This window comes from Rhinatrema bivittatum, chromosome 1 (assembly GCF_901001135.1).
Source record: "Rhinatrema bivittatum chromosome 1, aRhiBiv1.1, whole genome shotgun sequence".
Lineage (NCBI taxonomy): Eukaryota > Metazoa > Chordata > Amphibia > Gymnophiona > Rhinatrematidae > Rhinatrema > Rhinatrema bivittatum.
The window spans coordinates 523,863,532-523,890,337 of record NC_042615.1 but is presented as its reverse complement, the minus strand read 5'-3'; the positions used below and the strand labels follow the sequence as shown (position 1 = coordinate 523,890,337).

The window sequence follows — 26,806 nt, the reverse complement described above, 5'->3', positions numbered from 1 at the left end:
AGCTTAGCTTGTCATAGGTATCTGGCTCGAGTGGCTGAAATTTGTTTGTAAGTAGTTCATAGATCTCTGGTTGGTTGTCATGTCCATAAGAACATAAGAAAATGCCATGCTGGGTCAGACCAAGGGTTCATCAAGCCCAGCATCCTGTTTCCAACAGAGGCCAATCCAGGCCACAAGAACCTGACAAGTGCCCAAACACCAAGAAGATCCCATGCTACTGATGTCAGTAATAACAGAGGCCATTCCCTAAATCAATTTGATTAATAGCAGTTAATGGACTTCTCCTCCAAGAACTTATCCAAACCTTTTTTTAAAGCCAGCTACGTTAACTGCACTAACCACATCCTCTGGCAACAAATTCCAGAGCTTAATTGTGCATTGAGTGAAAAAGATTTTTCTCCAGTCTTAAATATGCTATTTGCTAACTTCAAGGAGTGCCCCCTAGTCCTTCTATTATCCGAAATTGTAAATAACCAATTCACATCTACTTGTTCAAGACCTCTCATGATTTTAAAGACCTCTATCATATCCCCCCTCAGCCGTCTCTTCTCCAAGCTGAACAGCCCTAATCACTTCAGCCTTTCCTCATAGGGGAGCTGTTCCATCCTCTTTATCATTTTGGTTGCCCTTCTCTCTACCTTCTCCATTGCAACTATATCTTTTTTTGAGTTGCGGCGACCAGAATTGTACACAGTATTCAAGGTGCGGTCTCACCATGGAGCGATACAGAGGCATTATGATATTTTCTGTTTTATTAACCATTCCCTTCCTAATAATTCCTAACATTCTGTTTGCTTTTTTGACCGACTGAGCCGACAATTTCAAAGTATTATCCACTATGATGCCTAGATCTTTTTCCTGGGTGGCAGCTCCTAATATGAAACTTAACATCATGTAACTACTGCAAAGGTTATTTTTCCCTATATGTAACACCTTGCACTTGACCACATTAAATTTCATCTGCCATTGGGTATGACTGAGCCTTACGAAAATCAGAGGGACACTCTAATGATAGCAATTCATGGTCAATTGGCTAGAGTTCATTTCAAAACTGATTGGATGGCAAGGTTTTCAGCGTCAGAACTTATTTGGTCATCATGGCCTGTTTAGCAAAAGTCCACGGTATTTTCCTAAGTTTTACATCTGCACTTAATTGTCTGGACATCCTCCAGTCCTGTGCTGGGTTCTGGTACAAGTCTAAGGAACTTGCACGTCAGCATCATGCTGGCAATTCATACTCTTTCATTATATTTTTGTATAATATCTAAAGCAGTTAAACTCAGGTCTGTCTTATTCACTCATTCCATCCCTCTCCATCAGTTTCCTGCTTTTGCCTCTAACTTCTCAGATAATCACATACACAGAGGTATTTCCTATCTCACAAAATATTTGGTGTGTGTGCTTGGTGAAACTACCATCTGTGGGATTATGACTGAATGCCTAAGTCAAAATCCCCCCAAAGGGAACAAGGAAACGTGAGCTAGATTTAAACTATCTTACAATGTACATGTGTAAAAAGGGTAGAAGTTAATTGTCTGTGAGATAGAGCTAGTCTTTAAGCTTGGAAAGAAAAAAATATCTAAAATATAGATAAAATAAAGTATATATCTCACTAAGGGTATCTTACAGGTATACCTTTACATTTTCCCCTCCTGATACCTGGATGTTACGTTACCCAAAGAATAACATATAGGTTTCATCATTTTCCACTGAACCAATCAGCAACATAGGGAAAATAATTTTGGAATGCATGGATGAAAGTAAAAAAGTTTTGTGATAAGCAATGCAAGAAATTTTCAGAATATAGTTACAAAAATAAAAGTGTCTCTAAACTGTGTAGCAAGTACGTGTATGTTGTCATTAGTTAGGTGTCTAGTTAAAATGTTACATATGACATCATCATAACAGCTATTCAATTATTACATTTTTAAATGAATGGGTGTTTGGAAGGTGTATGCATCATAGGTGATGGGACTTTTGTATACCTTATGTCCATAGTAATAGAAAAAATGCTACAATAATTGCAGAGAGTAAAAAGAAAGTATATATCTCATTAAGGGTATCTTACAGGTATACCTTTACAGAAACAGAGGAAGGCAAGAACATTTGCTGATCAGATCACGCACACAGTGACTACAAATTCACAATATACTGCCTCCCTTGTTTTGTGCTTTTCTTTTTTTCTAAAAAATAAAAAATTGTTTACCTATTTGCTTTGTGTGTCTATTATCTCCTGAATCATTCAACCTATTAGCAACTGTATTTTCAGCTTAGGTATACCTACATAAAATCTACAAACCACAATAATGTTTCAGTTTTCAAAAAAAAATAAAAAATAAAAAATAAATATATATCTTATGGATCTAGCCCAAAATTTTATATATAAAATCTATCTATATCTGTATCTATCTATATCTATATATATAGATATATAGAAGCACTTCTACAAATTGCTTTGCAATTCTTTTCTTAGTTGTACAGTGCATTTCGAGAAGACAAAAGGAAAAAAGTTGAAACTCTCCATGCTTCAAATCAGGAAAACAGGAAATCTCACAGCACATAGGACTCACAGGGTTAAAAAGTTGTTTTTATTTATTTGATATATACTCAACCTTTCAGACACTTCAAAGTAACTTTACTTTCCATTAGCATGGAATGTTATCAAATGCTACCAAAAATAACAATATTAAGATAGAATATTATTATGGAGCATGAAAATTTTCCCTGATACTTTACTGCAAAAAGATCTGTATATTTGCCTGAAGGCATTTTTTCTGACTCACCAGTGCCATCTACTGGTGAGAAGTAAGCACTGCCCAAAAAAATGTCAGGTCAGGACACTGATCCTGTCAGCAGATGTTGTCACAGCAGAGAAGTGGCAGGGCTGGGTCTCAGGATCTCTTCTTTACAGCCCTGGGAACAGGGAGGGAGTTGGTAGAAAAGCTGGGTCTGGGGATCTCCTCTACCCAGCTAGACAGTTCTGTCTAGTTTTGCAGAGTAAAATTCCTTTGCAATAAATAGCAAGCACCTGATTTATTGTCCTTGATTTTTTGTATATTCTTATCCTCAAACACTTACTTTCCCCACCTCCTTTATCTGCACCTCCTCTTTTCTCTAATCTTTCATAGTGTTGCTCCTATTTTAGTGAGGGCCCAGGAGCCAGAAACACTGCTGCCACCACTGTGGCAGACCTGGGTCAGAACATAAGAACATAAGAAAACGCCATACTGGGTCAGACCAAGGGTCCATCAAGCCCAGCATCCTGTTTCCAACAGTGGCCAATCCAGGCCACAAGAACCTGGCAAGTACCCAAAAACTAAGTCTATTCCATGTTACCATTGCTAATGGCAGTGGCTATTCTCTAGGTGAACTTAATAGCAGGTAATGGACTTCTCCTCCAAGAACTTATCCAATCCTTTTTTAAACACAGCTAAACTAACTGCACTAACCACATCCTCTGGCAACAAATTCCAGAGTTTAATTGTGCGTTGAGTAAAAAAGAACTTTCTCCGATTAGTTTTAAATGTGCCCCATGCTAACTTCATGGAGTGCCCCCTAGTCTTTCTACTATCCGAAAGAGTAAATAACCGATTCACATCTACCCGTTCTAGACCTCTCATGATTTTAAACACCTCTATCATATCCCCCCTCAGTCGTCTCTTCTCCAAGCTGAAAAGTCCTAACCTCTTTAGTCTTTCCTCATAGGGGAGTTGTTCCATTCCCCTTATCATTTTGGTAGCCCTTCTCTATACCTTCTTCATCGCAATTATATCTTTTTTGAGATGTGGCGACCAGAATTGTACACAGTATTCAAGGTGCGGTCTCACCATGGAGCGATACAGAGGCATTATGACATTTTCCGTTTTATTCACCATTCCCTTTCTAATAATTCCCAACATTCTGTTTGCTTTTTTGACTGCCGCAGCACACTGTACCGACGATTTCAATGTGTTATCCACTATGACACCTAGATCTCTTTCTTGGGTTGTGGCACCTAATATGGAACCCAACATTGTGTAATTATAGCATGGGTTATTTTTCCCTATATGCATCACCTTGCACTTATCCACATTAAATTTCATCTGCCATTTGGCGCCATTGCCCCTGTGACTTGGAGCTGCTCTCTACCAGTACCAAAGAGAGGCTAGTAGGAAAAGAAAACAATCAAAACAAAACTAAAGCAAGCAAAAAAAAAAAAAGAACAGCCAAAACAAAAAATAAAAACAAAAAAAATGAGCAAAACTGAAAACAAATCAGAAATGAAGACAAAAAAAATTTAGAAAGCAAACAGGGTTAACAAGGAAAAATAAAATGTTTTGCCCTGGCTCCTAAAAACTTTTGGCTGAAGCCCAAGTTTCTCAATTTTTCCACCCCTGCTCATCAGGTATATTAGCATATAATTGGGCTGAGAGCCAAGTTTATTTGCATAACTTGGTGACCTTGAAAAAAACATTAGACCAGTCTGAGCCTTTGAGGACCAGAGATTTGCATCCTTTCCATAAAATATTCTCCAACCAGAGGAATACTTAGCACTCTTTCCAAAAACTCAGGGGGAGGGGGAATCTCCCTATTAAAAATAAAAAAAAGACAGCCAACCACAATCCCATGGACATAGTAGTATAAAAGTTAAGTTTCTTCTGGGTTTCAATTGTGGCTGCACTTTCTGTAAAATCATTTTCAACATCTTAATGTGGCATGCAAAGGAAACAAATCCACGCCTGTTGTACAGGCTGTACCTTGTACAAACGTGTAGCTTGCTGCTAGCAGACATGCCAGGGAATAAAACAACAAACGGCATCCACTCCACAAATAAGCAACTGAACCCACAGCTTGCAATTCAAGTTGAGAAGAGCGAGACAGAAAGAGAAGCAGAAGGCAGACTGAGCAGGTGACAAGGCAGGCTTCAGAGACAGATGGAAAAAGTGAACGCGGAGTCACAGCAGCAGTGACAGCTCACTTCCCGTTTTACTCTAATGTGACTATTGCATCCTCACTGGGGGCTTTACTCAATTTCATGTTTGCGTTTTCATAATTTTACAGTGCCTTGTAAACACCTTCACATCCTTGCATATATTTTTTTTTACAGTCTGCTGTCTAAAAAATACAAATCAAAATGCATTAAAGTAAATGTTTGCTTCACTGAGCTGCGCATTCATCATGAAACAACAATTACAGAAATATTACAAACATAATTAACAATAAAAACACACACAAAACAGTCCTGATTGCATACATCTTCACACCCTTAATTTAGTTTATTGACTTGCTATACCTAGTGCCTGCCTTCTGGAAAAAACGCACCAGCACTCACATGCGGGATGTATATTTTTTTTTCTTTATGAGGAACTCTAGGGCAAATCAAGCAGGTGCTGGTACTCAAAAACTGCAAGTACCCCCCTTAAAAAAAAAGGGAGCCCTGACTATACTGCTTTTCCTAAAGCGAACCCAAAATTAGCTCCTGTTCAAAAACCTGCCTTGTAAACTATAATATACTTACTGCCTCTGCAAAAAACTGCCTAAACAAGGCACATAAGTAGTTAAATGAAGCCCACATATATATCCAGTCATAATAGCTGAGCAGATCTGACTAATTCTGGATGAAGAATCAAGCAGGTTTTCTTTTATACGAAACAAATCTGAAGCAAAGTTCAAACTATGCCAAACAAGGAGCTGCAGAAAGAATTCTGAGATAACATTACTTAAAGGTATGGACTGGGGGAAAGGAGATGAGAAAATGTCAATGTGTGAATATCTCTTGGGGCACTGTCAGGTCTATCAACTGTAAAACTGGAAACAGTTTGACACCACTAAGACAATGCCACGATCAGGCCAGCCCTCCAACGTCAGGGGTCATAGCTTAAGGAAACTCCTGCGTTAGGTCACTGCAAGGTTTAAGATTACTTCAGCAGGTCTCTGGCTCAGATGGGAAAAGGCTGAATGCTCTAACAATTTCAGGATTACTGCATAAACATGGCCGGTACAGGGCCAGTGCAAGGGAATTTGGTGCCCTTGGTGAATCTTCAATCTTGCACTCTTCCCCTCATGCACCTGCCTATCAGCAGCAGCTCTGCTATAGCATCCCCTTACATAAAAGACTTGCTATACTGGGTCAGACCAAAGGTCCATCAAGTTCAGCATCCTGTTTCCAACATTGGCCAATCCAGGTCATAACTACCTGGCAGGATCCCAAAAGTTTGATAAATTCCAAACAGCCTAACACAGGGTTAAGCAGTCGATTTCTGAAAATCCAATTTAATAATGGTTTATGGACTTTTCCTCCAGAAATTTGTCTAAACCTTTTTTTTAAATGCAGCTACACTAATAGCTTTTACCACATCCTCTGGCAATGAATTCCAGAAGTTTATTATGCATTGAGTAAAAAAATATTTTCTCTTATTAGTTTCAAATGTACCACCTAGTAACTTCATTGTGTGTCCCCTAGTCTTTGAACTCTCTGAAAGAGTAAACAACCAATTAACATTTATTTATACCACATCACTCATTTTACAGACCTATTATATTTTCCCTCAGCCATCTCTTCTCCAGGCTGAAGAGTCCTAACCTCTTTAGCCATTCCTTATAGGGAAATCGTTCCATCCCCTTTATCATTTTGGTTGTCCTTCTCTGTATCTTTTCTAATTCTGTTCTAACTTTTTGAGATGTGGTGATCAATACTGCATGCAATACTTAAGATGAGGTCGCACCATGGAGCAATACAGAGGCATTATGATATTCTCTGTTTTATTCTCCATTCCTTTCCTAATAATCCCTAGCATTCTATTTGGTTTCTTAGCTGCTGCTGCTGTACACTGAGCAGAAGATTTCAATGCATTATCAACATTGACGCCTAGATCCTTTTCCTGAGTGGTGACTCCTAATATGGAACCTTGCATTATGTAGCTATAATCTGGGTTACTCTTCTATAAGTGCATCACTTTGCACTTGTCCTCATTAAATTTCATTTGCCATTTACATGCCCAGTCTCACAGTTTTGCATAATTTTGTGTCATCACCAAATATGACCACCTCACTTATTGTTCCCATATATTAAAAAGCAGTGGCCCTAGAACAGATCCCTGGGACACTCCATGGTAAATTCTCTCAATGGAGAAAGGTGAACAATTTAGCCCTACTCTGTTTTCTGTCTTTTAACCAGTTCCCAATCTCAATAGGACACTATCCCCTATTCCATGACTTTTTAATTTCCAAAGAAGTCTCTCATGAGCAACTTTGTCAAATGCTTTCTGGAAATCCAGACACACTATATCAACTGGCTCACCTTTAGCCACATGTTTATTTACACCCTCAAAAAAAAAATGTCGCAGACTGGTAGGTAAGATCTCCCTTGGCTAAATTCAAGTTGGTTTTGTCCCATTAAACTATGCCTATCTATATGTTCAGCAATTTGGTTCTTTATGATAGTTTCTACTATTTTGCCTGGCACAGATGTCAGACTCACATGTGTAGGTGTATAAACCTTGGCACTGTGTATATTTACTGTATAATATGAGGTTCATATTCAGCTGCCGTGTGGCTGAGCTAGTTAGTTTGTTATACATAACTAACTAGCACAGCCACGCGGCAGCAGTTGCGCCGCTGAATATACCCAGCTATCTCCCTTCATTCAGCATCCATCTCTTGCTCTCCTCTTAACACTCTGCAAAGTCCTGCATCCCCCCCCCCCCTCCCTTTGCCCGATGCTCGGCATTCCCTCTCTCTATTCCTCTGCCAGTATTTATACTCTTTTCTCCTCAGCATCCTCCTTGTCCCCTTCATTCCCTACTCAGCACAGAAGCATCACGCCAATCTCTTTGCCCCTGTTCTGCAGCCCCCAATTTTCTCTATCTCCATCTCCTGCCTGACCAGAATCCTCTCTATTTCCACCTCACTTCACCTAACCAAAACCTCCACAACTCTTCTACCCACCCTGCTTCCTATGTTTTCACATCCCAAATCTCCCCAATATCTACTCCCTTCTCTCTTGTGGCGTCGCACCTTTAAAGTCAGTAGATGACACCTGGAGGTTTGTGTTATACATGCAGCAGGGTTATGAAGGGCTCAGGCTCTGTGGCAACCCTCTCTTCTTTCTTGTTTCTGTCTTATCTTTTCTGGCTGTGCAGCTCCACCTAGGTGGGTGCTGGTGTACATAATTAAAATTGGCTAATACCTGCTGGCTCCACTTAATATTCTACACCCATCTTCTGGTGACAAGGATGGAATCCCACTGCTACTGATGTACACATAGATAGCAAGGATGGACAGTTCTTGACTGATAAATCTGGCATAAGCCAGCACTCAAATCGGAGCAACACATTCACCCTGAGATTCTGTGTAGATTGGGGGCGGGAGTACTTAAATCAGCATCATCTCTTCCAGTCTTGTCCATACCTTCATCTTCTGCCCCCCCTCCCCCGTTTACGGATGATCCCAGCACTTTCTCCTTTCTATATCTCCAATCCCAATTCCATCACACTCTCCCTTTCCTGGTATCAGCATGGGCCTCAGCACTCACCCCTTCCCTAGGCATAGACAGAAAAGGGAATGCACATGGAATCTCACTCAGGGAAAAGGCTGGAGCAGGAAGCAGGGTACTGTTATCTAACAGGTAGCTTTCAGGGTAAGGAATAGGCTGGGTAAAGCAGAGGCTCAAAAAGATTGAGCAGAGAAGAAAAGAGCCATTCTGCTCCTTAACCCAGCCTCTTTCCTCATGTCCTGCAGGAAACAGGAGACAAGAGGGAGAAGCTGAAGTGGACAGAGCAGGACAGACCAAAGAAGAGCTACTCTGCTCCCTAATCCAGCCCTTTCCTTCTTGTTTCCCCCCCTCTGGGCTGCAGAAGCAGCAGTATCACTGCACCATTCTGGCAGTGGTGCCTATGGTCTAGGCCAGTGGTCCCCAACCTTTTTTACACCAGGGACCGGCTTCAAGCAGGACCATTTTTCCATGGCCCGGCAGGGTGGGGTGGGGGTGGGGCAGGGGCGGGGCTTTGGTCATATGGGGCGGGGTTAAGGCGGGGGTTGGATTTTAGTGCATACTTATCATTTAATTATGACATTTATAATGTGAATGTGACTCAACTCACCATAGGTTCAGAATGAGTAGGAGCACTGGGCTTGTTTCCCTTCTTTTCCAAACTTCACACCTCTCTCCACCTGACGCCTTCCCTCTCATGACCTCCCCAGGCTGTGAGCACCAAACCAAGCTCCCAGTCATTCTCACACTCACCCCCAAGGCAGGCTCCCAGTCATTCTCACACTGACCCCCAGGCAGGCTCCCATTCATTTTCACACCACTCCCTCCCCATCCCCCAGGCATGCACACATTCATTCTCACACACACAGACCCCCAGGCAGGCACCAATTCATTCTCACACACACAGGCAGGCACCTATTCTCACACATACAAACCCCAGGAAGACACCCATACATTCTCATACACAGACACACCCTCCGGCAGGTACCCATGCATTCACACACATACACCCCCAGGCAGACTCCCATTCATACACATGCACACACTAAAGGCAGACCCCCCTCTCTTTCTTTTGCCAGCAACCTCGGAACCTCACTCATTCCTCTGCTGCCACTGTCACTGCTGCCGCATGGCTATTGGGGGAGGCGCTGATTGCTGCTACTGACACTGAAGCTCATTCTGCTGCCTCCTCTGAGCAGGCCCCGTGAGCTTCCACTTTCTCCATGCTGATCTCGTACATTGTGAGATCTGCATAGAGAAAGTGCTTCTCTTGCACATTCCCAAAGATTACATGTGCCAATCACTAAAAAGTAATTTTTTTTTTTTTTTACCTTTGCTGTCTGATCTTAGTTTTCTAATTGGTGGTCACAGGCTTTTTTTTCCACCTTCCCTTTCTTATTTTTTTCCACCTTCCCTTTCTTATTTTTTTGCCAATTCCTTTTATATTGTCTTTTTATCTATTTCTTTTCTCTCCATCTTCTTCCCTCAAACACACAGTCAGGTTCTCATTCTCACATGCATTTCTCTCTCATATACACACACAGGCTCTCACTCTCACATGCTCTCTCTCATACAATCATTCATACACAGTCTCTCACTGTCACATGCTGTCTCTCTCACACACACAGAGGCTCTCACATGCTGTCTCTGCAAACATTCAGGTCCTCTCTCTCACACACAGTCTCTCAACTCATCTCATACACGTACACACACACACTCTACAGACCCTCAGCCTCTCTCTCACCGCTGGGCCTCCTCTTCGCAGGTCACCGCAGGATGGGCTCTGCAGTGGCCCTGATCTTCTCGGGCCACAGCGGCCCTGCTACCGGGCCTCTTCCTCTTCTCGGGCCGCTGTGACTTGAGATTCGCGGCGGCCTGTAAGCACTGCTCCTCTTCTGCACACGCTGATGCTCCTCCTCCTTCCTTCCTGCACGGTTCCAACAACGTTTACTTCCAGGGCCGCACAGGCAGAAAGGAGGAGGAGCATCAGCGCGTTTAAATGCGATCTTTTTCTTTGGGCCATGGTGACGTGAGCTCCACCACGGCCCTGCCAATCTGCCTGCTATATGCGTGTTGCTGCTCAGCCGCTAGTGGGATGAGGTCCACTGGCGGCCGCATGAGCCTCCCTGCGCCCGGGGGCATTGGCTCCCCTCGGGATACCACTGCTCGCGACGCCCCCTAATACTTGGCGCCCTGTGCTTCCACCGGCCCTGGTGCTGGTCTGCGGTGGCGCTGCAGACCGGCAAAAAACCCCCAACGGCCAAGTCCTGGTCCACGGACCGGTGGTTGGGAACCCCTGGTCTAGTCTGTACAGGCTATAGAGTAGCTATGGTTCTGGGTGCTGGCGTATATAATAAAAGTTGGTCAACATCTGTGGGTTCTATTTAATAAGCCACAGATTTTTTTTTTTTAGCCAATCACAAAAAACGATTTTATTATCACAAGTTTGAAACTCTAGACACTCTTAACTTCTTGCCATAACAGGAATGTAAACAGCACTTCAACATATAAACTAAAAATATTTTCTACCTTAAAACTACCATGTACCATGTAGCTATGAGTGGGCCTGGATGCCACTTTAGGCTTTAGCCCACCCAATCAGCATTGCCTGGTGGCCTAAGAAGAAAGGCCTTGTTGCAGGACCACCATGGACAGGAAAGGAGAGTGATAGTGGAAAAGAGGAGGAGGTCTGCAAGGCTGCAGATGGCCAAGAAGAGAAGAAGTCCACAAGGCCACTGGTGGCCGATAAAAGGATGTGCTCGGGAGCCTGCCAGTTTACCCCATTCCACCAGTAGCCAAAGAAGGTAGAGGAACCCACCAGGAGGGAGCCTGTTCTCCTGCTTCTCTTCATGTGCCAGCTCTGTGGTAATTAAAACACATGTGGATAACAGGTGTTCTATGCTGATCTTGGGATCCACGAGATCAGCATAAAGGAAGTGCCAGCCCCGTGAGTTTTGAATTCTGCAGGGTTGGCACATAAGGATGAGCAGCAGAACAGGTTCCCTCTCCTGCTCCTGATGGGAAGACTGTCTGGGTTTTGTGTGTGTGTGTGTGGGAATGGGAGTCTTCCTGTGGGTGTGGGGGTATGTGTGTGAGAGAGTACATGGGTGTGGAGAGCCTGTGTGTTTGTATGTGAGAGAGAGAGGTGAGTGTGAGAGAGAACAAGAGAGAATGTGGGAGTGAGAGCCTGTGAGTTTGTGTATGTAAGGCAGCATATGTGTATGGAAGTGGGAGCCTGCGTGTGAGAGACAGCACGTGAGAGAGGGAGCCTATTTGTGTGTGGCGTAGCAGCCTGCATGTGAAAGTGAGAGCCTGTGTATGTATGTGTGTCATGGAGTGCGAGCTCTTGGGCTGTGGCAGAGTTGATACTACCCAGCTTGCGAGCAGGCAGTCAGTATCCAGGCAAGGGTCAAGACAACGAGAGATCTGTCAAAGAAGAATACATGCTGATATTCACCCTTAATTGGTTGTTAGTTGGACAAGTTAAATCTGCCATAGGGCTGGTCTAACTTAGCCAGATAAGTTAAATCCAGCTAAATAGAGACTTATACACGGATATTCAGCAGCACAGCGGTGCTGCTGAATATCCTATTTAAGTTAACCGGATAAATCTTATCCGGTTAACTTAAATAAACATTTACTTTTTAATATTGGACCCAAAATTAATATATATAGATTAGTAAGGCATTTTTAACATTGGTAAGTGCTTGAAATAATAGAATTAAAATATTTTAAAACGTCACTCATGATGCTTGACGGCTGTTGCAGACTACTTAGAAATCCATTGTCAAGTGCACTCTAAGGCATTATTTATTGATAAGAGTACAACTACTAGGGCCTAGACCTGTATGCCTACTGCCCACCCATGTTAATCTTGGGGTCCCCAAAAAATGTCAATTCTGGCTATGCCACTGCTACCATGTTGCATGCAGCCACTGAGTAATTATACATCTTTTGAAGGTAGCAAATTTTCTTTAAAATTTCTTTGTTAAAACTCTAATGTTACTCTCCTAATATTTTCCTGCCCTGTAAGCCGTTATGATGGCAAAACCAAATATACGGTATACAAAACATGTTAAATAAAATAAAAATAAATAAATAAATAAGGATTTAGTAACCATCTGGTCAGGTCTAAGGGCCATAGCCTCAGTTTAACAACTTAAATCCATAACCTAACCAAAAATGTTGGGATGGTTCAATGTTGTACATCCATGATGTCTGTGTGCACATGACAAGGGGAAGTAGAGGGGGATGGAAAAAGACACAGGAGGAGTTGGCTCCAGGAAGTAGCAGGGAAGAATGAGAGCCACTTTTCTCCAGACTTTCAAAAAATGGTAATTCTGAGAGAACAGCTATACTCCTAACTTTTTTATCTAAATGAATGGAGAGGTACCAAATCCATCCATCCAGCTGTATAGTGGATGGACTGTAAACAGATTGTAAATGTTTTTTTCTTCTGTTCTAATCATAACAACATAGTAATGACGGCAGAAAAAGACCAAAATGGTCCATCTAGTCTGCCCAGCAAGCTTCGCAAGGTAGTAACTGCTGCTCCGTGCAGGTTACCCCCAAGTTTCTCTTAAGGATAGTAACTGCCGCTCCGTGCAGGTTACCCCCATGTTTCTCTTAAGGGGAGTAACTGCCGCTCCTTGCAGGTTACCCCCATGTTTCTCTTAAGGGTAGTAACTGCCACTCCATGCAGGTTACCCCCATGTTTCTCTTAAGGGTAGTAACTGCCGCTCCTTGCAGGTTACCCCCATGTTTCTCTTAAGGGTAGTAACTGCTAGGGATGTGAATCGTGTCCTCGATCGTCTTAACGATCGATTTCGGCTGGGAGGGGGAGGGAATCGTATTGTTGCCGTTTGGGGGGGTAAAATATCGTGAAAAATCGTGAAAATCGTTAAAAAATCGAAAAATCGAAAAACCGGCACATTAAAACCCCCTAAAACCCACCCCCGACCCTTTAAATTAAATCTCCCACCCCCAAATAACTTAAATAACCTGCGGGTCCAGCGGCGGTCCGGAACGGCAGCGGTCCGGAACGGGCTCCTGCTCCTGCATCTTGTCGTCTTCGGCCGGCGCCATTTTCCAAAATGGCGCCGAAAAATGGCGGCGGCCATAGACGAAAAAGATTGGACGGCAGGAGGTCCTTCCGGACCCCCGCTGGACTTTTGGCAAGTCTCGTGGGGGTCAGGAGGCCCCCCACAAGCTGGCCAAAAGTTCCTGGAGGTCCAGCGGGGGTCAGGGAGCGATTTCCCGCCGCGAATTGTTTTCGTACGGAAAATGGCGCCGGCAGGAGATCGACTGCAGGAGGTCGTTCAGCGAGGGTTCACATCCCTAGTAACTGCCGCTCCGTGCAGGTTACCCCCATGTTTCTCTTAAGGGTAGTAACTTCTGCTCCGTGCAGGTTACCTCCATGTTTCTCTTAAGGGTAGTAACTTCCGCTCCGTGCAGGTTACCCCCATGTTTCTCTTAAGGGTAGTAACTTCTGCTCCGTGCAGGTTACCCCCATGTTTCTCTTAAGGGTAGTAACTTCTGCTCCGTGCAGGTTACCCCCATGTTTCTCTTAAGGGGAGTAACTGCTGCTCCGTGCCGGTTTCGCTTTTTTATTTATTCCCATCCTCTAGCCTTTGCCTAATCATTGCCTGAAGTAAAGAGAACAGTTTTGGGAACAATCAACTTGTGCTGCTGTGAGTTATTTGAGAAGAGAACAGATGTGACTTTTACCAGGTCTCATTAGTAAAATCTTTGAGGTCCTACCCCTCACCCCCACCTGACCCCTCCCTAAAGAAGAAGGGCCCATGTCCAACAGAGAGCCTGGGTTATATGGGTAAAAATGAGGGCCATTTTCAGGAGACCATCGTAAACCGATGACATGCTCGTCTGCCCATTTCAGCCAGAGACTGCAGTAATTTCACTCTGATGCAGCGAGCCGTGAGACGTTACTGCAGGAGGTAAGGGAAGAATAAAAGCAGGGGCCCGGTGGAAGGGTCTCTCCAAGTGCAAGCAAGCTTAAGCACAAGCATTCACACTGCAGTTATCAGCCACCCCCTGAAACCAATGAGGAGGGAAGGGGGATTTAACATGTAAAATATAATGTTAAATCTTATAAAAGAGATGCCAAAGCATTTTTATAAAGCTCTCATTATTAAACAGATTCTCTTTTTTTTTAGTATTTTATGTTTTCACCAAAAAAAAAAGAGGAATTTTATTATTATTTTTTTTAAATAAAATTAGAGACATAAAAGTTAAAAACAAAAACAAAAAAAATCACATCACCTGAGGAAGCAGCTTTAGTATTCCCTGTCTGCGCCATGTCTGCCCAGAGTCACTGCCAAATCCAGAGATGTTAAGTGCAATCATGCAGGTTCCATGCATCAAGTCCAACCATGCACGCAACCTGAAACACAAAAAAAAACAAAACCAAAAAATATCAACTTGTTTTTGTGTTGTTATCAAGAAAATTGGTAGCTCATAAACAGTTGTGCCACATTTCTTCTTGTCTGGTATAAATGTTAACCTAAGTAAAAGCAGTAATCAGTGAGGCAATGGTAAATAGCTGTAAATTTCATAAAAACAAAAAGGAGCTACTCACTATACCAATTCACATTAAATGAAAACTCCAGTTTCAGCCATGATGCCTAGTTATTTTGAAGAGTATCCAGTATTTCAAATATATTTTAGGTGCAATCATACTTTCTTTAAAGCAGTGGTTCCCAGCCCTGTCCTGGGGATCCCCCCCCCCCGGGTTTTCAGGATATCCACAATGAATATGCATGAGGGAAAATTTGCATGCACTGCCTCCATAACATGCACCTTTTCTCTCATGCATATTCATTGTGGATATCCTGAAAACCCAACTGGCTGGCATGAGGCACCGCCTCCATAACATGCACATTTTCTCTCAAGCATAATTCATTGTGGATATCCTGAAAACCCGGCTGGCTAGGGGGTCCCCAGGACAGGATTGGGAACCACTGCTCTAAAGCTTATCCTGACAATGAGTGAATACACAGTATCATATAAATGTTAACCTAGCACATACACAGTGCACTGCACAATCCTGAAATTAATGCTTAGAAATAGCAGTGTCTCCCCCAGCTGCTGTAAAATGAAAACCTACCACCAGTATGAGGAAGGGCACTGCCCAAATTCTTGTCAGGAGTCATCCTACCCGAAGTGGCCCTGCAAGTTCCAGCAGGGGGGGGGGAATCTCTCTGCCTGTGGCCACCCTTCTTCTTCCTGGACAACTGGTCATGACCTCAGCTGCAGAGAAGAGCTTTCTGCTTCAGCCCTTTCCCGCCCAGGCAGCATGCAGAGAACAGGAGGAGAGGGGTTGAGCCTGGAGCACAGAGCAGAGCAAATATGAGCCACTCTGCTGTCTAATCTAGCCCTTCCATACCTGTCCTTCGGGGGGGGGGGGATTGAGCCTGGAGGAGGCCTGCAGAACAAAGAACAGCCACTCTGCTCCCTAATTCAGCCCCTCTCCTCTTCTTGCTCCCTTTTCCCCTCTTGTCTGCAGGGAACAAAAGGGGAAGGGGATGAAGCTGGACAGCAGATCAAAGGTGATTCATTTTTTATTTCTAATTCTGTATTTGGTGAAGGTCTGTCTGCATCCTGCATGTGTGACTGAGGTGAGGTGTTCTGTTAGCATTTAGCGTCTGTGCAGGGATCTGTAGAAGTTTGCCTAGTTCTGCTTTCCTAACAGTAGGTACATTCATGTTCTAAGGCTCAGTGGAATATTTGCAGAGTTGCCTACTCATATAGGGTTGCTGCGGTTTGATTTCTGGGAGTTAGTGCTGTTTTGGTATGGCAGGTTTGCTGTGTAGGTTCGGAATGACTTTATTCCAGGGTTTTGCATTATTTCACAAAATATTTGGTAATGGAGGGAGTCTGAGTCACAGTTACTTAAGTGACAATAGAATTTGATTTGTTTCCCTACAGTGTGTAAGAAGGGGGAAGCATTCTAGTTTTGCACAGACAGCTATTTCTGAGATTCTCTTCAACCAAAGCACTATGGATTTATTTTAATTTGTAAATGTGTTTCTTGACTTCTTTTTGCAGTCTACCCCCAAAAATCACAGATGACACATTCCTCAGACACTGTAACATGACTTCTAAAACATGTTTGTATTATGGGTGTGTCTGTATAAATATATATATGCACACACATATACAAAACTGTTTAATATTAAAAAGTATGTTGTTCAATTATATTTTTTTTTGAGGAGGAATGGTAGTGGAGTCATAATAACTGTTGAATGCAATTATCAAAATCTCGGGGGCCCTATGGGTTTGCAGAAGATTTGGTCAGTGTATGTAGCACCAGGATAGGATTTTTTAATGTCATGTCCGAGCTTTAAAATTATCGTAGTAGTGAGGTCCAGTCAATAATTAAGACAGACTTTTAGACCAGGCATTCTCAAACCAGGCCTTGGCTCACCACCTAGCCACCAGGTTTTCAGGATATCCACAATGAATACGCATGAGATGGATCTGTATGCGCTGTTCCCACTGTATGAAAATTAATCTCCTGCATATTCGTTGTGGTCCTGAAAACCTGACTGGCTCGGTGTGTCCTGAGGACTAGGCTGAGAATGCCTGGTCTAAAAGAGTTTTAGACCTGTGAAGAGAGACTGTGAAATCTGAGGGAGCTGTAAACTTCGGAGGGATAAAATGCTGAGATTTACTGATCAGCTCAGGGGGATCGTGCGATGATCTCAAGGTTAGTGAATCCATGAGCTACGTCAGTGGCCAGAACCAGGAGGATGCTTGGGTGTATAGGAAGCCCTATACTCAGTAAGGAAAAGGTGATAATGGCTCTCTACAGATCATTGGCGAGGCCTCACCTGGGAGTAATGTGTTCAGTTCTGGAGAGAGTATCTCAAAAGGGATAGAGAGGCTCGATGCAGGTCAAAGAAAAAATAACCAAAATAGTGCGAGGACTGCACCAAAAGCCATATAAGACTGAAGGACTTAACTATGGAGAGGAGAGGCGAGACGGGGGATATGACCAAAATATTTAAGTACCTGAAAGTTATTAATGATGTATAGGAAGCAAGCCTTTTTCAAGAGAAGGGAAAAGCTTCAGTGGGGAAGAGACTTAGAAAAAGTGTTGGGAATTTTTTTTTTCCCACAGAAAGAGCAACTGATGCCTGGAAGTGCCCTTCCAGAGGAAACAGAGGAGACAAAAACAGTAGTGGAACTGGGAAATGTGTGGGTTAAGCACAGAGGATCCATAGTGGCAATAAAACCCATTGGGACAATCTGCACAGAGCAGCAGTAACAACCAAAAAACAGAAGTGGAATGTTTGCATAAGGGAGGCCAATACGGTGGTTGCAATGGTCATACTGGGGGACAGATAAGAGCGAGACTAGGGTTACGAGATCGGGTGGAACTGGTGTGGGCTGCATTTGCAAGCTTTATATGCACATCTACCAAGAGAGGATGAATCAACTGGGCTGACTGAATGAGCCATTTTTGGCCGATCTGCTGGCATTTACAACATTACTATGAGCTTTAAATGGTCAAATTTATAATTTATTACAATATCTTTTATTTCTTACAACTTATTTAAATAACCCATTTATTAAAGTTGGTGATTCTATAAGAAAGTGTTCCTGTGGAATAAAAACATGCTTTCACTGCGCCTCTGTATTTATTGGATGTGAAAGCAATGTGTTGCAAATGAGATAGTTTACATTATTGCTACTATTCTGTATAAAAACAAAATGAATCTGCTCTGGCCCTCAACTTCTACCTCTGGGAGAACCACTGCCACCTCTCCCTCCCCCACTAAAATGAAATCCTAGTAAAGTAAGTAGTTTTCTGCATTACCTGCAAACACTTACCAAGTTTATTTTTGTGGCCAACTAAGAAAAACCCCATTTTACACAAAGCACAGAAGTGTATGCAGTTTTGTACTGGCACGGATTCATTTTAATGTTTTTTGTTCATGTTACAGATATTCCTTGGATAGAGAGCGTGCACCACGCAAAGCCAGAAATGTTGCACAACTTTGATCCTCAGTAGCCACAAACAGGCCTGGTTTACAGGTTTTCCATAATGAATATGCATGAGACAGATCTGCATAAAGTGGAGGCACTGCATGCAAATCTCTCTCATGCATATTTATTGGGCATATCCTGAAAACCAGAGCTGTGTGTGGCTCTTGAGGATCGGAGTTGGCCTCCTCTGTTTTAATATCCAAGATCTAAACCCTGTTATATAACCAGGGATTGATGCAACCATCTTAAAAGTAGAGATGAGGGCTCATGTCTCACAAGGTAAGCAGCCTGTTTTATTAGTAAACATAGAAAGGACAGGCAAAGTGAAGCTGCTGAGTCTAGAGAGATGCTATCATCACTTCTGGTGGTCCTGGAGGGACGTCCCAGGGACACCGGCAGATCTCCAGCCAGGCACTACAAAACTTCCATGGGACAGTAGCCTGGGACCAGCCCTCTAACCAAGCTCTCGGCCAAAAGGGGGGAATGATTTTAATTTCCTCTCTCTCTCTACAACAAAGTCGATTCCGAAGTTCTTACCCAGACCAAATATTTCTTGGGTAAAAATAAAACAAAAAGAAAGCAAGCAGGAAAAACAAAAATCTTAGAAACAGCTTTGTGTGAAATCTGCCATTCAGCATTGTGTGCTAAGGACAAGGGTTGGCTAACTTTCCTATGAGCAACTGAGCTGGGCTCTTGCTGCCAATCACTACCACTAGGAGCAGCCCAGAGGCCATGGACTGAATGGACAGCTCAGATACAGTCATCCTGCAGAACTCTTTCAGCATGGCTCTTACAGACCACTAATTACAGAGTGGAAGCTCAGGAGGAGGTTAATATGAGAACCTGGTTCCTGGGGGTCTTAGACTGCTAAAAGGTCTCACTAGGAATCCGGCCGAGGGTCATCCAGCTGGTTTTTCTGCCGAGCTTGTTCCAAAGAGCAACGTACAGTACCTGCACACACACACAAACACCTTTTTTGCCAAAGAAATAATTCAGCTTCCTATAACACCTCTTTCTTCAAAGGATCAGATGGGCTCTGTTGCTTCTCTCTTTTTGTTCCAATTAAGCTTTTATACTTTTTATTTTATTTATTTTATTTTTATATTCTGCTTTTCACTTTTTTCAGCACTTCAAAGCGGATTACATTCAGGTACTGTAGTTTTTGGCAAAAAATGGGGCATAATTTGTATTACAGTCACTATCCCTCCCCCAATTCCTTTCTTGAATCCACAAAGTGTGGTGTGTCATCAGACTCCTACATTATACATAGCCATGTGCTGCCTGCACGGGAGTGCTGAGGAGGATCAGCATTCAGGCCACCGATGTCCTCTCTGCTCGTCCCTTTCGCTGCTGATTGCAATGGGCGTGCAACTAAAACGGACTAAGCAGGAGGTGGTTTAGATTTTAAAAAAAATGTTAAGCACAAGTAACTCTTCAGGAATAAAAAAATGTGATTATTAACGATTTCATTTTAACTGTCAAATGACTTGTGTGAAGAAATGATTTTGCCGGTATTCCTGCTCAGCTTGGAGGAGGGGTGCATGTCAGCTGACTCAGACCCCCCTTCACGGCTGCAGGGGTGCCGAAATCTCCTGCTCCCTTTCAGTTTCCCAGCCTGGGATTATAATTTCATACTCGGTCTTTCAGCCCTGAATGCAACCAGGCCACGTGGTTTAAGCAGTGGCAGGTTTCAAAAGCAAACAGTTGCCATTCTCGCCACAACAGAAGCAGTAAAAAAACAACCCACCACAAAAACGTGCAGCCCCTCTTGAGCAAGCCCGAGCCAACCCTCGCACGCCCCCCCTGCTGCAACACAGCCAGCAGAAAGGAACGCACCAGCAAGGCAAGAAATCCTGAAGAGAAACAAAAATCATCACAAGAGAGCTCTCCACCAGCTTTCATCAGCCTCTGCCCCTTTTATGATCTCCCAAACGCCCTTTCCAGGCCTGTGTTTCTACACGCTTCTACCAGCCCTGCCAGTGAGAACCACATTTGGAGCCCTTGAGGGCACACGGGTGAAACAAGCCAGGGCTGGCCGCTTGCGTGGGCTCTCGTCAGCTTTGCTTTTGGAGAGGCCTAAGCCTCGCGGCGCGGCAGAGCCAGCGAATCTTTCACGTCGCGAGCTGTCACGCACGTGCGAATGCAAAGAACGAGAAGCTGGCACAGAAGAAATCTAAACACTATCTCCCGACTGAAAGGAGGTGGGGAGGGAGGCGCTAAGGAGAAAGGCCACTGGGCACGGCCTTTCACAACCAGGGAACAGCAAGAATGCCGGGAGGGCGTGAGACAAAGATGATCTGTCCCATTGTTGTAGGGGGGGATCAGCATAAAAATGCAGGCAGATCTCTCACAGTCTTTGCTGCTGGATACTTGGCTACTTATCTAAACAGCATAAAAATTACAGTAACCGAGTCTGCCCGGTTCAATTAATAGTGCTGTGTGCTACAACACAGTCAGGCCGATGCAATTATTGGCTCGTGTAAACAGGCGCTCGTGATTGAGCGCCCGCTCTCCTAACTCACGCCCAGCCACCTCTCCTGGGCATGTGATGCAATATTTAAATGAGAGGTCGCACTAACAAGGAGGTGCAAAGGAAAATTGTGCATCCTTAGCGACTCCTCGGCATCGGGCGCACAGGAGAGGTGACTGTCTGCAGCATGGGAAAACAGATGCGCGCTATCGGGCTGATACAGTAAAAGTCGCCGGAGAGCCAGCGCGGGCACAGGCTACTCCCCTGTGCTCGCGATTTAGTATCGGCCTGCGTGCAAATGAGGGCCCGCGGTAAAAAGAGGCACTAGGGACACTAGCAGGTCCCTAGCGCCTCTTTTTTGACAGGAGTGGCGGCTGTCAGCGAGTTTGACAGCTGATGCTCAATTTTGCCGGTGTGGGTTCTCAAATCCGCTGACAGCCACAGGTTCAGAAACCAGACACCGGCAAACTGCAAAATTGAGCATCCGGTTTTCAACCCGTGAACAGATTTTACTTTTTTTTTTTTTTAATTATTTTTAACTTTTGGGACCTCCCATTTCATATCGTCATGATATTAAGTCGGAGGGTGTACAGAAAAGCAGTTTTTACTGCTTTCTCTGCACTTTCCCGTTGCCAGCAGAAATTAACGCCTACCTTTGGCTGGCATTAATTTTTGAAAGCAAAATGTGCGGCTTGGCTGCACATTTTTCTTTCTGTATCGCACAGGAATAACTAATTGGGCCATCAACATGCATTTGCATGTTGCGGGCGCTATTAGTTTCGGGGGGGGGGGGGGGGGGGTTGGACGCGCGCTTTCGACGCGCTATTACTCCTTACTGAATAAGGGGTAGAGCTAGCGCGTCCAAAACACATGTCCAAACACGGGTTAACTACACACAATACCCCATTAATGACAAAGTGAAATCAGGTCTGTAGAAATTTGTACAAATTTAAAAAAACCCTGAAATATCACATTTATATAAATATTCAGATCCTTTACTCAGTTCTTTGTTGAGGCACCTTATGCAGTGATTACAACGTCAAGTCTTCTTGGATATGATGCTACAATCTTGGCACCCATGGATTTGGGGATTTTCTCCCATTCTGCTCTGCAGATCCTATCAAGCTCTGACAGTTTGGATGGGGAGCATCAATGCACAGCTATTTTCAGGTCTCTCTAGAGATGTTTGATCAGTTTCAAGTGGGTCACCTCCCTGAATGGGCAGCCAGTTTTGTGATGCAATATACAACACTTTTTATTTTATTTTATTTGTATTTGATTTTTTTGAAACTCTTATTTATAAACTTTTTAGGCATATAAACTATGTCAAAAAAAGATAACCATATGCCAGAAAACAGCACAAACATGGATATTACCCATTCACAGTTTGTACATTACTGGTAAATACACAAGAAACCTAGTATCACAGTATGGTTGCATAATACTGATGTATCTATTTGATTTAAATTTCACTTTCTCAGCATTTCAAAGCATAAGGATTGCTGTGGGTTACTCCCCTGTGGGGAATAAAGGTACATCCAGTGAACAAAAAGGTTCACCAGTCTGCAGATTGTAAGATCTGAAGAGGCTGAAACAGGAATGGATTCTTCAAACGAGAGGCAAAAAGGAAAAGTTTATAAATAAGATGTTACTTACTAAATGGCAGCAAAGAAGAACATTAAAACAAGTAATGGTTTTCATATAGTTTTTGTTTTTACATATGTTTTAAAGCTATTATAAAAGGAAAGATGTGTGACCATCTGTGGATTTATTTTTTTTTAAATATTAGATCAAGAAAATATTTCTGTATCAAAACAAGATATACCATCCAGCACAGATAAGCATCCACCATGTAATGAGGTGCCAAAAGAAAAAGCTAATAGGCCACATAGCTTTATCTGAAAACAAATAATGTAAAGTTAAGTAAACATTTTTATAGCTATACGAGCAAACTTCCACATAGTTCTCAGGTATGTAAATAAACAATATATCACCATGTGTTTTGTTTTTTTTTCATATCAGAACAAGAACCAAATATATCAACAAATTCTGAGTGGCCACTTTACAAAAACCAAAAGATGAGTTAAACAAAAGTGGTTTTTCTGTTATAGTTTTACAAGGTAATAAAATACTTTTTAAAACTATTGTAACAGGAAAAATGTGTGATCATCTGTGAAATGTTTCTGTATGATTTGGGTGTGGCGCTACGTCCAGTCACTTCTATGGGAATAGGAGGGGTGTGGGCTGAGTGGGCAGGGCTTAGACCGCAAGTGAACGCTGATTGGCTGATGTCATCCTTATCTCATCTGTCTGCGGGATGGTGTACCTATTACACTACTGGTCACTTACTCTGTATTTGGTAAGAGGCTATTTGCATTTTGCATGTGTGAGCAAGAATAGGTAATCTGCTAGCATGTTGTTTCTGTGTAAGGATCTGTAGCAGTTCAATTTATTCTATTTTCGAAGCCACACTTCCCTGTAGAGTTCAAGGATAGTGGTTCTCAGCCTGTGATGACTACTGTACCCCTTTAAAGAGTTTTGGATGTTTTGTATGCCCCTTGGGTTACAACATTATAAAATTTACAGCAAATACTATAGCCCCTATTAAAATGTGTACTAAAGCATTTGCCATAAAAAGAAAGTTGAAGGATATGTAAATTATGGTAAATTTTTTTTTCATAACACTACACATAGTTTTTACACACTCTGGAAGATATAATGAATGAACAGTGGAACCAGCTATCATTTCCATATGGAAGATTGCTACATAGGTTAACTTCTATGAGAGAGAGAGTGTCAAAGTTTTCTCAATCTGAAAATCTGTCTCTGATTGAGCTTGTGTATATATATCTGAGAAAGTGTGTCTGTTTGAGAGAAAGTGTGTCTGTTTGAGCCATTGGCTGGCAGTGTTGTTGCTTCACTGCTTGGCAATTGGTTCAAGAGCTGACTGGTTAGCAAGAGACCAACAGGCGGTCAGGGATCCCTGCTCTGCCTTCAGCAAGAAATGGAAACCTCTGAGGAATTCTGGCCCAGACTCTACCTGGGCTGAAAACTCTGGTCTAATCAGATGGGCCTTTTCACTGGTCTGGACACCAAACTGCCTTGAATTTGAGCACAACTTTTACTCTTCAACAAGTGCTTTATCTTATTAGCCTGCTCAGTTTGCAGACTTAAGTGCTATCAACTGCTGGGGCAGAATTGAAAATGTTCCAAAGGCAGGTGTTAATTGTTAGAAGAAAGCAACAGAGGGGCCTTTTGATTTCAGAAATAAATTGAGGCCCAGCTTTGCTTACGCAGAAGAAATAAAGGCACTATGAGGGGGCCCTGGAATGTGAGCTTGCAACATGCGGCACTGGGGATAAGAAATCGAAAACAATCGCTGCTTTTTGTGCAATGCCAGTCTGAATTTGCAGTGAATGAAGAGCAAGGAGTTGCAGCTGACCTACATACTGAAAACGGAGAGCCTGCTATTTCCCCTTTTAGCAATGAAGAGACTTGAAAAGCATCCCCAAATCCCACAAAGTTGGTGCCATCTATTTCCTTCTCTTTCTGAGATCTGGTTCCCATTTATTCAGGCCACACAAATTAAAAGGCAATTGACACTGCATAACTTCCTGCCATTGACATCCTGGAACTCAAGTAGGGATTCACTCATCTACAGGCTTCTGGCATACTTTGACAGCTTTGTGTGTGCAGGAATCATATACTCTGGCTTATTACATTTAATATACCATTTTCCATGATAAAATCAAAGCGGTTTACAAACAAAACTGGCATACAATCATTAAACATACTTCAAATATGTATAAATATACATATAAAAACATAATCAAATAATATAAAATTGGGAGATAAAACATAAAATCAGTCCATACCTACAACAAACAAAAATCTAACCCTAGTCTGAGCAAAAAGCATGTTGATATAACCAGGCCTTTTATTCCCTTTCTAAGTTTACTATTTATTTATTTTATTTATTTATTTATGAACTTTTAATATATCGACATTCGTAGAACACATCACGCCGGTTTACAGTTAACTCAAAGAAAGGAAAATTACATTTAACGGGGGGGGGGGGGGGGGGGGGGCGAGGGGAGCAGGCAAGAAAAGGGGAGAAGAGAAGGGCTAGGCTTCCTTCCATAATCCAAAAGAATTTCACAGCAAAGGACTCTGATAACTAAATAAGCCCGGTCTGGTGCATTCTAGTCTCATCTCAGTAAGCCCCAGAAGTCTAGGCAAATCTTGTTGTGACCATCGCAAGATTCTACCTGGCATATAGGGTAAGAGAAGATCTGCCAAACATCTAGGTTGCTCTCTGGCCAAAGTTTTAAAGACCAGGCAGAAAATTTTAAACCTGACCTACAAATTATGGGAAGCTAGTGCAATTGTTTAAAAAACAAAAAAAGAGATGACATTAAGAGACCAAGCCACCAAAGTGCTAAAGTTAACGTGGGTTAATATGCGCATTCATTTCCGCAAGCCCCATTCACTAAAAATGTGAGCATTACCTGAAGTTACCGCACTATAGTGACTCAACCTTCAAGTCATTTTTTCACAATCTTAGCACTGGAGTCGTTTTAGGCTATGATTTTTGATTAATCTTTTAGAAGGTTTGCTGTAGGTTGTAGTACACGTTAGATAAAGGAATGATTTTTGTACCTGCCTGAGTAAAGCTACTTTCTGTTTGCAACACAACATTTATGTGGACTAGTTGTTGGAGTGTGCTCCCTTTAGGACACTACAAGTTATTCTGCTCCTTTTTCACAGAATCCGCATACCCCAACCCTGCAACAGCTGGGTCTGTGATGGACCAGGATGGGAGGTGTGTAGCTACTTTCTCAAGAGAAGGAGTGGATTGCCCTTACTTGGCTATGTTTTATTATATTTTACCATATTATGATAAATTATTCTGTTAAAATGCTTGCAATAATGATGATTATTAAGAACATAATAACATAAGAAATTGCCATGCTGGGTCAGACCAAGGGTCCATCAAGCCCAGCATCCTGTTTCCAACAGTGGCCAATCCAGGCTACAAGAACCTGGCAATTACTCAAACACTAAGAAGATCCCATGCTACTGATGCAATTAATAGCAGTGGCTATTCCCTAAGTAAAATTGATTAATAGCCATTAATGGACTTCTCCTCCAAGAACCTGGCAATTACTCAAACACTAAGAAGATCCCATGCTACTGATGCAATTAATAGCAGTGGCTATTCCCTAAGTAAAATTGATTAATAGCCATTAATGGACTTCTCCTCCAAGAACCCATCCAAACCTTTTTTGAACCCAGTTACACTAACTGCACTAACCACATCCTCTGGCAACAAATTCCAGAGCTTTATTGTGCGTTGAGTGATTATCTTGTAACCTGTTTTGAGCTTAAATGAAAGGGAAGTAATCAAATCGAACAAAAACCCTTTTATTCCCAAGCTTCCAATGAAGAGGTTCTGCCAGGAGGGACAGGAGACAATGCCCAAACTTGGAGTGTGTCTGTAGCCTGCAACAGCCCCCAAACCCCAGGGCATACTCCAGCAGGTTCATTTTAAAAGTTGCCATCTCAGCTGAAAAAAAAAAGAGTCAAAATTCCAAGAGGATTTAAAAACACTTAAAATGAACAAAAGGCCAATTTCTGTTCAGGCACACAAGTGTTTCTAAATTTAGCCTTGGGGTTTTACCTTTTCTATACAGCTTGAGCAGTGTCTCATATTTATTTCTGAAAGTACCTCTTAAACACAATATGACATGACTTTTTACAACTCACCAAGGATATTGTCTATTTTTAAACAGAGGGAAATCTTGTTTAAAAAAGAACAGCAGAGATAAGACTCATTCACCTGGAATTCACTAAGGCAA

The 26,806-nt window shown here is 42.6% G+C and overlaps 1 protein-coding gene across 1 annotated transcript in view; it reads right to left on the bottom strand.

Annotated features, from left to right (window-relative positions):
• The window catches only part of KANK1 (KN motif and ankyrin repeat domains 1), a 169,491-nt gene that overhangs the window by 139,897 nt on the left and 2,788 nt on the right, over positions 1-26,806 (bottom strand). The window contains 1 exon segment of the mRNA XM_029613151.1: positions 14,750-14,870. Coding sequence (XP_029469011.1) covers positions 14,750-14,786 — 37 coding nt within the window. The 5' untranslated portion in view covers positions 14,787-14,870.